Source organism: Adiantum capillus-veneris, chromosome 11, assembly GCF_014529385.1.
Source record: "Adiantum capillus-veneris isolate H3 chromosome 11, ASM1452938v2, whole genome shotgun sequence".
Lineage (NCBI taxonomy): Eukaryota > Viridiplantae > Streptophyta > Polypodiopsida > Polypodiales > Pteridaceae > Adiantum > Adiantum capillus-veneris.
The window spans coordinates 1,827,965-1,841,429 of NC_140941.1; the positions used below are offsets into that span (position 1 = coordinate 1,827,965).

Here is a 13,465-nt window from a genome sequence, read left to right on the forward strand (position 1 = left end):
ACAACCACTCTCCCACACATTTGCATGCCCTTCTCCCGAGCGCGCACACACACTCCATTTCTGATACCCTTCTGCACCATGCCGAGAGAGAGAGAGAGAGAGAGAGAGAGAGAGAGAGAGAGAGAGAGAGAGAGAGAGAGAGAGAGAGAGAGAGGAGACACGTGGAGCCACCGCCTCCTAGACGTCTCTCGCCTTTCCTTTATTCTTTCTCCTTTTCCCAAAGCTAGGTATCTTGTGAGATTCCCCTCGATGAGACATGCGTACAGACCTACTCGAGAAATATTTTTCCTTAAGCGGCCGTCGATCGAGTTTCCTCACATTTCTTAATCGAATTGAAAATACTAGCATAAATTTAGAAATTGTAAGATTTTTGAACTATTTTCTCCCATATTTCATTGTTTTTCTTGCCTTTATCATGGTTTACAACCGGCTAGTCTCGATTTTCAACTGGCTCAAAGCTAAGGTGAGGCGATCCTTTCTCAAACACTAATTCGAGTTTAACTCAACCTAATGACTTAATCACTTTCTTATTTTTAAAAAAACCATCGTGACCCTTTTACTTGTTTTTTAATGGGCTTATTATTTTGATTTTACTTCTTTTCATATTATTTTGTTGTAAAATGCCAATGTGCACTTTTCACTTTATTGTCTAGGTAGGCCCCTTTGCAACATATAGGCATTTGTGATTGTATGTATAATGGACAATATAATTTTATATTAAAACACAACAAAAATGAATGTAGGTACTCATTTAGACCTACTCCCTATAACGCTCATCCCCCCTTAACTTCACCAAGCCTTCATGATTCCTCACCTTGTCAGAGGGTGATATTGTCTGAAAAATGACAAAGAAGAACACTTTTTTTGGGGCATAGTTTAGGTTCAAAAGTTTTTTGCAAGTGCAAGGTGAAAATTGCAATCCTTAGCTAGAAAAATGTCCTTTTATGTTCAGCTCTTAAGACAACATTGAGGATACAAACTCGTACAAAACTTATTTCCCAAGGTATTATCGTTTTGAGGCTCCTCATGACCACTAGGCAAGCCTCGTGATTTTATCACTTATTCTCACAATTACATGACCGCTTCATAATTTGCCACTTCCTCTAATTATATAATTTTCACATATCGCTATTGGTCGTAAGGAGTCGCTATTTGGTAGGCCATCTTAAAATTTTTAGCACTTTTAATGCTTGTTTTCCAAGTTCTGGTGTATGAAAAATTGGAGTGCCATCCCTGTAGAGGTATCAGTAACTATAAAGGGGGAGGGCAGGGGGACATACTTGACCTCAAAGGTGCTAACCATTGTGCCCAAAAGAGGGAGCTTTTACTGCTCTAGACAAAGCATGTGAACAAGGCAAGAGTGCATGGAGGGCTAGTAGTCCCTCCAAATTGGAGTGCCATTGAGCATGGAGATGAGCGTGGCACACATGTCAACTTAAGAAATGATATGTATGCCTTTCAAACATTTTGGGAAAAAATTCACGATTCACTTCGTGCGCGACATCCGAGAACATCCATCGCAAAGCCATCTAGCCACACATCCAAGATTATTGTGTAAGCATTTCCAAGCTGTATTTTTTTCCCTTATTAGCATCTTTGTAGTATGCCATAGGATATGGTTATAAGACCAACATAGTTGCTTAGTACCCCTTTATTGTAAAGAAGGTGATTTCCTCATTTTTGTCTCCCAAGTTTGTACGTATGTTCCTAAAATATTCAAAGATAGTGAAGGAGACGTCAAGAGTTTGCTTAGATTATCCTTTTAGTTTTGAGCCACTCTGAAGGCTCAATGGAATCGTAGAGACCAGTTCTTTATACACTTGATACACATTAGTTTTCAATTTGAACTAGAGGCAACTCGCCCATTATTATTATTTTTTAATACTAAATACGCGCTTTAAATTTATAAGAGAGAAGCAAAATTACATATGATCACCCATGGAAGAGGTAAAGAGTTAGATACATCAAGGGATAAGTCAATAAACATAAGCAAAGTTTCATAATGTCTAACTAAGGAAAGCAGCCTACATAATCCTTAGATGTTGTCAATCTCAGCCTGAAGCTGAACCACAAAACTAGATGCTTCTTCGTACTTCGTGCCCAGATTGTGCACTTCTTCAGTCATCTCTTGAACCCATTCCACTGCTCTCGTGTCGACAATGTGCTGCTGGGTGTCTGGGTTCTGAAGGCTGTAGAGCTGTATTGCATCTCCCAGCACAACCATCCTTTTCCTGTAAATTCTGATCTTGTCCAATTTCAAAGCTGCATGCTGCACATGACATCCAGTGAACAGTACTTTCAGACTGGGGATCTGGTATGTACTAATAAACACATTAGAATTTCTGAAAATCCAGATGACCCATACATTGGAATTTTGAAGCTAATATTGAACCCTCCCCCAAAGATGTCAAGTGGAAGGGAGGAGCCTCTCTTAACCTTCCTCCTTCTCTCCCTAGTATTGTGGAGCCTCCCCTACATGTTAGCCTCAACACTAGATGACATGTATCCCTAGACAGGAGGCAATGGAACTACAAGTTTGAGAACATCTGGAGCAAACACATTCAAGCCAAACAATCAGTTTTTGCTGTGGTTGATCCTCCATAAAGCAATATGGATTGGGGCCAAAAGTAGAAACACAGGACAGAGTAATGGGATCTATGTAAGATGTAAACAGAGTGCAGAGGACATTCCCCACCTGTTTTTGAATTGTCCTTCCAATCTCCCCTTATTGAATCCCTTGTTCAAGACACTGGGCTTTAGAACAAATTGGAAACAACTTGCCCATTATTATATTCTTAGAATAAAGTATGGCCTTCACTTTCTCTTTTTCTCACTTTCTGAAGCCTTGTTCTTTGACCGTGTACCTTCAAGCATTGCTTTCACTAAGTCACTGCTCGAAATAAACTTATTTTCAAGAACTTCACAAAACCTATAAGTGCAAAAACTAAGAGTTTTTTGGCTTAATTTTGAAGGTATTTTTAAAAAAGTACGTCAAGACCTTCCAAAATTTGTAGATTTTTTTCACCTCCAAAGTTTATTTTTAAAGATAAAATTTAAAATTTGAAGGTGAGATTACACAAAACTTAAGGTTTTTTTCGAGCACTGTTTCACTTCCAAGAACGTACGATCACCACTCATGGTGTTAATAAGTTACCCTCCCGTCGTCTAGTCACAGAAGGGCACTTGTGCTAGACTGTTGGTAGTTGAGCTAGCATGCCAAACTTACATGGGTACCCTCTCTACATATTATGGGGATGGCCATGTCTTCTCTAGGAAAAATGGCTTGTTTAAACATTGATTAAGCACTCTATACAGAAAACAAAATAAAGGTCCTCTTTTATCTTTTTCCAAAGAAGCAAAAATAACTTTTTTTTTGCAAAGCTCACATTTGTGGGTTAGATATATTAACAATTCAAAAAATTAAAGTCTTGTTCAAACTCAACCAGGACATTGAGGGGTTCCATCAAGACCTCAAGACAAACATTTCCATCAACATAGACACAAAGACTCTGCATGGTTGCCACTCAAAGCACACACCGCTACCGCAGGTGGACCTTGCCCATCCAGGCCTTGATGTCTCAAAATACCAATCGTACAAAAAAAACCATTATGACTGAATACAACATCCGGCTAGAAGGGAGCCACCCATTGCGAAGCACCACCAACTTACCTATAATAACCACATAAGGGGGGAGCCTGGAAGCTCCATCACCTTGGAGAATAACTCCTTCCTCCAATGAACATGTAGGAGGAGATGAGCTGTAGGAAGCCACCGCAGACCGCATCCGCCAAGAACTCTCCCGCAGTCAGAAGCTCCGACTAGAAGAGAATGCTATTCCGACGAGCCAGGCACCGCCAAGATCCGGAGTCACCATCAGAGGCAGGGCGACAACACGCAGGGCTTGAGGGGAGCCCCACCCACCATGAGAGATCGCACGGTGCCACCATGAATAGCACCCCCTACCATAGGGTGCCACCATGACGGGAGACACAACAAATCGGGCCACCCTTGACTCCCATAGGGGGGTTGGGAGGGTGACCACTCCCGTTTCCAAAAGAAAGGGATTTCTTTGTAGGCGTCGGAGAGGTTGAGACGACGAGGAGCCCTCCACCGGGACTGACCTCGCCTCCGCAGGCCTCCTTGAACCACTAAGTGAGCAAGTGCACCTCCTGCCGTAGCAGACCCTGTGACCACCTCGACTCACAGTCCCTCGCAAGCCACTGAGCAGCCGCATGCAAAGCAAAACCCAAGCTGTGCCGACCTAACTTTACTTATAAGCACAGGGCAATTAACTTGTTATTATGGAAGGCATATCAAAGCCACCCAAATGAAACGGGCTGCTTCAAATGAGATCTACGACTCAACGAAAAGTAAATTCAGGTTGGTTCATGCCCATCTTGAACCCACGACAATCCTAAACAAACCATGTCCTCTAACCAGTGATCACTGAGTCCTGACCACTATGCTTGCATCCGCTTACTGAATTGTGGAGGATTTGAGTGCGTTATGTTGTGGGGTTGTAAATTCGGGCCACCTCTCTGACGTTAAATCCGACGGCCCACGATCAATACCCCAAGTTTTTTTTTCTGGATATAGTGATACTGTGATTGTGATGAAAGGAGGCTTGAAAAGAAAGTCCACGTCCCGACAGCCTAACCTTCTAAAGTACAAAACGAACGAGAGGCTCGACAGCTCTCTTCTGCGTACTGACTGGTAGCCTGTTGGTCGCATTTTACATGTGTTTGCCACCCGCAGACGCCTCGCGCTCCCTGCAGCAGCTGCTTACCGTGATCGCAATCGCCATCTCCATTTTAGTCTGCAGCGGGGTGTCCCATCTCATCCTTTGCTTTTCTATTTCGATAATCGAAGACGCTCTCAGCATATCTGTTGCATGTGCCGCTCATTGCCACAGCTATGAGCAGGGACACAGAGAATGTGGCTCCATCTCTCCTGAATGAGCCGCTGTTGCTGCGAGGCTTTGTCAAATCCAGTGGTGGTAGACGGAAGAGGAGATCCAGACGTCCTGAGTCTTTCAGTGGAAGCGTCACCATTGCTGCCTTGTGCACTGCCGTCGTTGCACTTGGACCCATCCAGTTTGGCTTTTGTGTGAGTCTTCAGTGGCTTCAATTCTCTCGTTTGTGTCCAGATTTTTGCCAAGTTTCTCATTGTCTTATCATTTCTTGGAGATGGGACACCCTAAATGTTATTGATGTACAGGTAGTTCATGGGTGGGACAATCTCTCTTACCCTAGAGGCAGATCTGGATGCCTAAGTTGTTTAGCAAAGTCGTAAGAAGTTTTCAACCGTGCCCATGCTGACTGACCGTCTGGCATACATCGTTTAGAAGTTGTGAAAAGTTAGATTATTTATAACCTTGCCCGTGCTGACTGACTGTCTGGCATACCTTACTTCTGCATTGTTTAGAGCTTCACTTGACAATCTTAGAGGTCCAAGTTAATGCACTTTGTATCAGCAGGTGGACAAACTAGCATTTTCGCCTTTCTGGTAGTTGTGAAAGTTAAATTATTTGTAAGCTTGCTTGGTCAAATATCCTGCTACTGGATTCTGGACCAGGACTTGCCGAAGGGCATATCACATTCCCTCTGCCGGCTTGGCACAATCACAAAGTTATAGTGCTAATTTATTTCGGTCAGACTACTGGCAGAATCTAACTGAAGACAAGAGTGTGCTTGTGGATGTTTATGACACTAATCCGTTATGGCATTTGCCATAGAGGCATAGAAGTCTACCCTTTTTTTGTCCATCAATCCAACTGTGTGCCTCTGGTTGCTGTTCAGGCTCTTTTAATTTTGTGTGCGTATAAGTTTAATTCTGGTTTTGTTTGGAAGTGCTTCTTGATGGTGGGATGGGAGTCCTTTTCTTATTGGAGATTTAGAGAGCCTGTAGGTACTAGGCCTCTCGTGGTATTGTAAGAAAAGGCTTTGCAGCCATCCACAAAATGAAAGCTTAGTCTCTGGTGGGCCCTTTGGTTTGTTGTTAAAAAAAAAAAAGAATTTAGTCTCCTCTTCTGTACCACCAGCCTTATACATTACCTTCCATATCCGCTTGCTTCCAATGACTTTCCTTGGAGGTGGTTAATGCAAGTTTCATTTCTTCACAATGTTGTCATACTCTGCTTGTGCATAAGCTTTTTAATCGGGCTCCTTGAGTGCTTCTTCTAGACTCAATGGTTCCCACAGTCTATTGAGGCTCTGGCACTGTGGATGTGTCTACTTCTTCCTTTTTCTTCGTAGCCTTGGATGTTTCCTCCTCCTTCCTCTCCTACTCAATCTCTACATAGATCCATTCTAGCTCTGCTAGAATGGATCCTCTGCTAGAGGATCGGTGCCTTCTGCATAGAGCGGATTCTTTATCCTGAGCTTGCGAGGGTTGGGTTGCCAGAACTCCTCAAATTCTCCTTGGAGCCCCCTTTCTTTGCCAAAGGCTAAGGGCTGTCAAGTGGGATAAGGCTATTAACGTCCACATTGGGGTTCTGCTTTTTGTGTTGATTGTTTGGCCAAGGAGAAAGAAGCCAAAGAAGAGGAGAAAAGGAAAGAGCTCAAGAAGTGGAAGGAGGCCCAAGAAGAATGGAAGAAGGAGATGCAAGAACAAATGGCCATCCTCAAAGCTTCAATAGCCTCTCTCACCCCTGAGGAAGGTGAAATCAACAATGAAACAAGAGAGGCCATCAAAGAAGAGCTTACCAAAGCCCTCACCGAAAGATTGGAAGACAAGCTCGAGGCCACGAAAGAGGGGTGGCTAGAGGTGGTCAAGAAGAACCTTAAAAAGGAAGCAGGAGAGGACGCTCACAAGGAAGAATCTCTCCTTGTGCACCCCACACTTGAAGAGGAAAAGATGCGACATGCTCGCTGCCTTGATGTACGAGTCACCGGCATGGAAGAAGGGAAAGACTCTACCCCCGAGAAAGATGGCAAAGCCCTATGCACCAAACTTGGGTACAAGATAGACCACCCAACCCCCTTCACCAAATCTTGGCAAGCCGGCAAAGACCCCACCAAAAAGAGGTCTCTTATCCTTCAATTTCTATTGGAGGAGGCACGCACCCTTTTCATTCCCAAGAGGGTCATCCTACGAGGTCTCACGGGGCCACACATCTACCTTGATGATGATTTGACAAGGATGCAAGTAGAGCACAGAAGAGCATGCATGCCTCGAGTACAACAAGCACGCAAAGAGGGAAAATGGGCCTCCTACCGTGGCAATCGAGTCATCATCTATGGAAAGGCTGTAGCATAGGGACTCGCGGCCCATGGGACACTGTACGAGGAGATACATATGGCAGTTTGGAACTATAATGGATTTGTGGACACACTGGGACGGACTAGAGAACCAAGAGAGATGCATGAACTCTAGCACCCCCTCTCAGCTCCTAAAAAGGAAGTTGGACTTGGAAGCTGGAGTGAGATATTTGCAGTTGTAAAGATAGGGTTTTGTGGACGAGGATATCTACAACAAGCTCTGCAGTAGAAAAGTACCATGTAGTATACGATCCAATTGCTACCCTCGAAAGACGTCCGGGAAGTACAATGCTGTCCGCTGGAAGTAAATTCAGCTCTAACTAGAATCTTCTCAAGCCAACCGACTCACAAGTCGCACAACCAGCATTTGTAGAAGGTATTGCTGCTGACCGCTCCAAGAGAATGCATCAAAACTAAGGGTAAAGGCATAAACTGCTGGTATCCGGATCATTTTTCAACTCTAAAGTACTCCACCCTCGACGAAAGAGTCGAAAACGTGCACCTTCGATCATATACCACATGTTAGAATCTCTAATTTGCTACGGAAAGTCTAAAGAATGGAACAACCAAAGCTATTGAAAAATCAATTGTTCGATATCGAAAAACCAAAGAATGCACCAACCACCATATAACATGATGAACTGCAAACTGTATTTGAAGGAACTGCATCAGGATTGAGAGTGAAAACCGCTATTGTTCTTCATGTGTCTGGAACACCACTCGAGAGAATATCACCCCTCTCAGAGTGAATGGGAATAAACATCCAGCAGAGAAGGAACACACATTAATACTGAGAGTGCAACTAACACGGCAAGATCAAGAGACCCTGCACCCAAGCTCTGCAAGAGAAGAACAAGGTGCTATAGAAAGCCATCAAATAGATTATCAATCATGTCTGTTCCACATGGAACCACTGGAACGGTATGGAAGGATTCCATGGAAACTGACTCCCAAGCTGGCTCCACATCCCCTTCTGAAGGGAGAACACCCAAACCATGGATAACTATCATAACTCTCCAATAGTCTCTGCTTGTGTGACTGGATCACCCAAGGTAGGTGAATCCGAAAGGAAATATACCCGTGGAACGTGGAACCATATCTTGGAGAACCAAGAAGACTATCTCCCCACTGTAAAGAATGCGGGCTAATTGTAATTGGGTCCTAGTCCAAGAAGGACCACTATCCACCTGGACGAAGCAACATGCCTGTGGTAAGGATAAGAGAAGTAGGTGTGTCCTGGATGGTACAGTCTCTAGGGATCAATCTCGAAGACCAGGCATAGGACTACTGCTCGGATGCACTAGGAAGAGCAACCGTCACACCACAAATCCGAAAGACGAGGCAACCACCAAAATAGCTAAAGAGAAACATCCGCAAAGATACTAATTGCACCGTGGACTGAAGCACACTATCCAAAGCCGCAAAAAATGGGAAAGGAATCCAAGGACTAGAAAACATCGTGCATGGTACTCCGGTGAATGGAGCACTGGAAGTCTACTGAAGATAATAACATGGAGCTCCCTTTAAAAGAGAGTATCCTCATAAGTACACTATGAAGTAACAACTTACTCAACCCCACGTCGAAACAAAGCAAGCGCAGTCAGCTCCAGAGCCAAAGCTGAGAACTCCCTCCAAGATAGGAAGTCCCCTCCTGTTCAATCCTGAGGAGCATGTTTGCCAAAGAAGCCGTCAGGGTCCAGAAAGGACCTAGCTACTCAAGCAAACTAGAGATCAAACCAAATGTCCGCCACCTCTTTGCATCTGCCAAGATCAAACCCGTAGGTACAATCTAATACAATATGCCAAACTGCATAAAGACTTGAAAGAGCACATTACTCCCATTATTGTAACTTGCTTCCTTAAAATCTTCACCAAAACTGTCCTTTGTATATTGAACTGTGCAATCAATATATAATACACAACATGATATCGATACTCAAAGGAAGAGTAAAGGAACTGGCTCGAGGAACTAGCCCGTGAAGAATGCTAGGGTTGATGTGTAATATGCCAGAAAGCTGGGCAGAAGACTGCGAGGGAAGAACCTGCTATACTTGCCAGCCGTTGCCAAATCTGCACCCGAAGGACTGCCCCCAAGGTTGGAGCTCTCCAAAGAGAGATCCAAGAAGCATCCAAATGTTGCTGACTAGAGGAGTAGGAACTAGATGTCCCCACCAATTGTTGACACTACGTGCAAACTTGTCATCCAAAGGATTATAGAAGGTTGCAAACCCGTCCCATAACTGGTGCTGACAAGCTCACAAAAGGACAAAGGTATGACCAAATCTGTAGGGCCACAGTTGTAACAGACTTGGACACTCCAAGTCAAGAATCAATCGCGACAGCACCAAATAACCACTTCAAAACAGTTCACAGTTCACAATAGATTGACACTGGCCCCGACGGAGTTCCGTGCCTAGAGATATTGGCCCCAAAGACTGGCAAGGGACGTAGCCATTACACCTGTCATTGGCAAACTTCGGTTGCATTGTCAGGGGTATTTGGGGCACGAGGACTTTTTCATAATGTCTTTGGAAGGTTGTGATGTTCTCTTAGGGATTCCCTGGTACCACAAGAACAATGCCGTGGTCGATTATCGGGCGAGGAAAGCGACATTGACTACAGAGACGGGCATAACCATTGTACTTGACATTAAACCGAAGGGCGAGCTTGTCCCTATTGTATCGGCTTCGGCCATTTCTAAATTAATGAAATCCAGTTTGTTTGTTTACTCGATCTTTATGAAAGAATTGAGTGATAAGGATAGGACAAATATGTCTATACTTTCTAGATTTATTGAAGTCTTATATCTAGGACCAGAAGACTCAATGAGAAAAGTACTTACCTTTGGTGGAATTTGCCTACAATAACACGATACACTCTTCGACGGGGAAGGTGCCATTTGAGATTGTTGAAGGTGCTGCGAAGGTTCCACCCTTCCTAAGCACGAAAGATAAGATTTTTGAAGCAGATGAATATACGCGAGACTTAGATACGGCTTTTGCCAAGGTTCGCGCTGCTTTGCAGAAATCTCAAGAACGACAGAACAAGGCAGCGGATCGCCATCGTCACGACTTGAAATTGAAGGAGGATGATTGGGTGCTCTTACGTTTTGAGAAGGCACGCCTGAGAAAGAAAAAGCGAAAGGAGGGGCTTTTTCCAAAGCTTAGTATGCGATACTATGGACCTTTCTAAATCTCTGAAAAGTTAAATGATGTCTCCTTCCGACCGAAGCTGCTTGACACTTGGAGGATTCACAATGCATTTCATGTGAGTCTCTTGAAACCTTTTAAAGGTGATGTGCCTGATGATGGGGAGCCTGATGAGCAACCCGAAGTGGAAGAAAACGAGGAGATCCTTGTTCTTGAACAAATTTTGGCACATAAGGATACGAAGAATAAAGGTAAAGTCCGAAGGCGGTTCTTGGTTAAGTTCAAGAACTATCGTGCATTGGATGCGAAGTGGATGGAGGAGGAGGACCTAGCAGATACTCCTCAGATTGTGAAACTTTACCTCGAGGCTTTTGGTTTAGCATAGTCTACTCCAAATGGAACCCAGAATTCAGCTTGGCCGGAGATCTGGTGCAGTGGGATGCACAAGAGGGGAGTCACTCCGCTCCTTTGTCAACAGATGCCTCGATTTTGATACTAGAGTCACTGATGTCTCTTTGAGCTTCAGGGATACTGAGAGCTGACAGTATTCTGTTGTATGACTTTATGAAATGGAATTTACTTGACTTCTTTTTAAGTGCAGGAACTGATAGACGAAATGACTGCAGCATTTTTGTCTGATTGATCTCGAATAGACATGGTTACAATAGGGGTTAATCAATCGGACATCGATGAGGTCCCGACTGGCTCTAGATGTGACTGCTAGCTACATTGCCGATAAATCATGGTCTAAGATCCGAATGAATGTTGAATGTCATGTGATGTCCTGTGATGTCGTGTGATGTGACTGTTGATTGATACATGTGCTAGATGTGTGTTCCTAGTACGTAGGCACTAACCGTCAGTGTCTGCTAAGACAATTTATGGCCTTTGTCTGTTTTGTAGGCGTACAATGCTTTCAAGAGGGGGTATGTCACAAAGTGATGACGTGGCTGCCTGAGAGTAGAAACCCTAACCCTAAATGTTGCTGAAACCCTAATTTTGGAAACCCTAACCCTAAAACCTGCAAACCTTAAAATCTGCTAGAAACCCTAAAACTGCAGAAACCCTAACCCTAACCCTAACTCTAAAGCTAGCAGGGGGGAGACTCCGTAAAATATGTAGGCATGACACGTGGCACTGTATGGCTGATTCCGGGCGCCGGATTTTGCGGAGGCTGCTTTTTGCGGCAGATTTGCTTTTTGTTCCACACAATTGCAAAGAGAGAAAGAGAGAGAGAACTCCATTGCTTTTTTTTGGAAGCTCAAGAGAGCTTGTGAGAGAAAAGAGCTTTTGCTTTATTTTAAATTTTTGGGGCTTTGCTTTTGGCATCCCTAGTAAAATAAATAAGTGGATTGGGCTCCCACTCTGCAGAGCATCTGGATGTAGAGTCTGAGAGTGAGACCCAACCACTCTTGTACTTTGAACGTTTATTAATACAAAAAGAAATACTGAAAGGGGCGGGTGCCGCTAGAACTGCCCCCGCAAGTGGTCCCATCCAATCGGGAGTGCTCTCGAGCCGCGCCGCCAATTCCGGTGAAATGAAGTTGGCCTTGGCTCCTCCATCAAAGAAGATCAGGGCCTCTTGGTCTTTCACTTTGCCCCAAGCTCGGCAAAGTTCTGTACTCTCGTCCATGATGTTGGGATTGGTACCCACACAATCTGGAACCAGTCCTGTTTTCATCTTGCCTTTTCTTCCACGTTTCTCTGGTGCTCTCGAACTCTCAGGCCTTACGTCGTCCTTGTCATTCTGTTCTTTCTGTGCCTTTTTAGGGCACTTTGCGGGGATATGTCCATGTTCCCCGCATCCAAAGCACTTCCCCTCCTTGATGAAGCGAGCTCTCTCCTGAGAAGTAAGTTTGGGTCGTGCATCCTTCTTTTCTGGGTTGCTCTTTCTCTTTCTACTTTCATTCGCTGAAGTCTGTTCGGCTTGTGTCATGACCTCATCTGTGGGTAGGTCAGACTGCCAGAGTGAATGGCAAAACCCCGTTTTGCATGACTCATCAACTCCTGAATAGAAGTTGACTTCTGTTCCAAGCAGTGATCTCGGATCTCTGGAGGTAGACCCAAGGTAAACCGCTCAATGTGTTCTCTGAATGAGATCTTCTTGAATGAAGAGGCGGGTAGAAAAGAGCTCCAGAATCTCTCACAATAAGCGTCCACTGTATCTCTCTTGGTCATCCGAAGATGGTTCCAAGCAGCTCGTATATCGCGTTCATACTCTTGAGTCAACCAAGAAGAAATAAAAAGCTTCTTAAATTTCAGCCATTTAATTGGCGCAGTCTTGTTTAAAAAGAAGCGTGGACCACCAAGTTTGAGCATTCCCCTTAAAATAAGAGGCAGCTCTCCGAATCTAGGAGTGCTCTGAGTAGCGTCCTCCCGTGAAAGCGATGTCAAACTGCTGTATAAAAGACAAAGCCTTCGAAGCATCTTTATATCCTGAAAAAGTCAAATTTGATTGATTGTCCACCTTCCTTAAACTCTCGGACTTTCTTGCTTTTATCTTCCAGAAAGTCATACTGGTTGGCTTTACAAAAATTCTTCTTGTTCGCATAAAAGTTGCCATCATCAGAGTCTAAACTGTCTGTAGACGAGTCCTCTGTAGAACTATCACTCACTGGGCGAGATTTAGACTTCTTTGCCTTTTTCTTGCCCTTTTCGAAGCGTTGTTTCTTGCTTCACTTTTTGCTGTTTCTGTCTTCTTCGCTCGAATCTGAAGAGCTAGAAGAGCTGTCAGAAGAAGAAGATCTGGGTACTCCTTCAAATCGAACACGCTTCTTCTGTTTCTTTGCCTTATCAAATGTCGACTGACGACTCAAATAACCCGGGAAGTCAGTGCCTTTCTTCTGCTTTTTGCTGTGCTTTTTAGCTTTGTTCTGCGCGTCAAAAAGCTGAGCAATCCGGGCATCAACCACCTCTTTTAATTCCTTCTCTGAATATTCCTTGTGAGCAGAAGGTTTCTTGAGAGCAGGTTTCGGGGGTGGTGGTGTGGTTTTCTACCATTGCTGGTGCACTTCTCGAAAAGAAGTCTCGCTCATATATTTTGCCAATTTTGGGTC

General features: G+C 44.2%; 1 protein-coding gene across 1 annotated transcript in view; it reads left to right on the top strand.

Moving 5' to 3' along the window:
- Positions 1 to 4,651: 4,651 nt before the first annotated feature.
- Positions 4,652 to 13,465, top strand: part of LOC147446797 (sugar transporter ERD6-like 6) — a 145,027-nt gene continuing 136,213 nt past the window's right edge. The window contains exon 1 of the mRNA XM_086522777.1: positions 4,652 to 5,107. Coding sequence (XP_086378903.1) covers positions 4,916 to 5,107 — 192 coding nt within the window. The 5' untranslated portion in view covers positions 4,652 to 4,915. The remainder of the gene's footprint in view (positions 5,108 to 13,465) is intronic.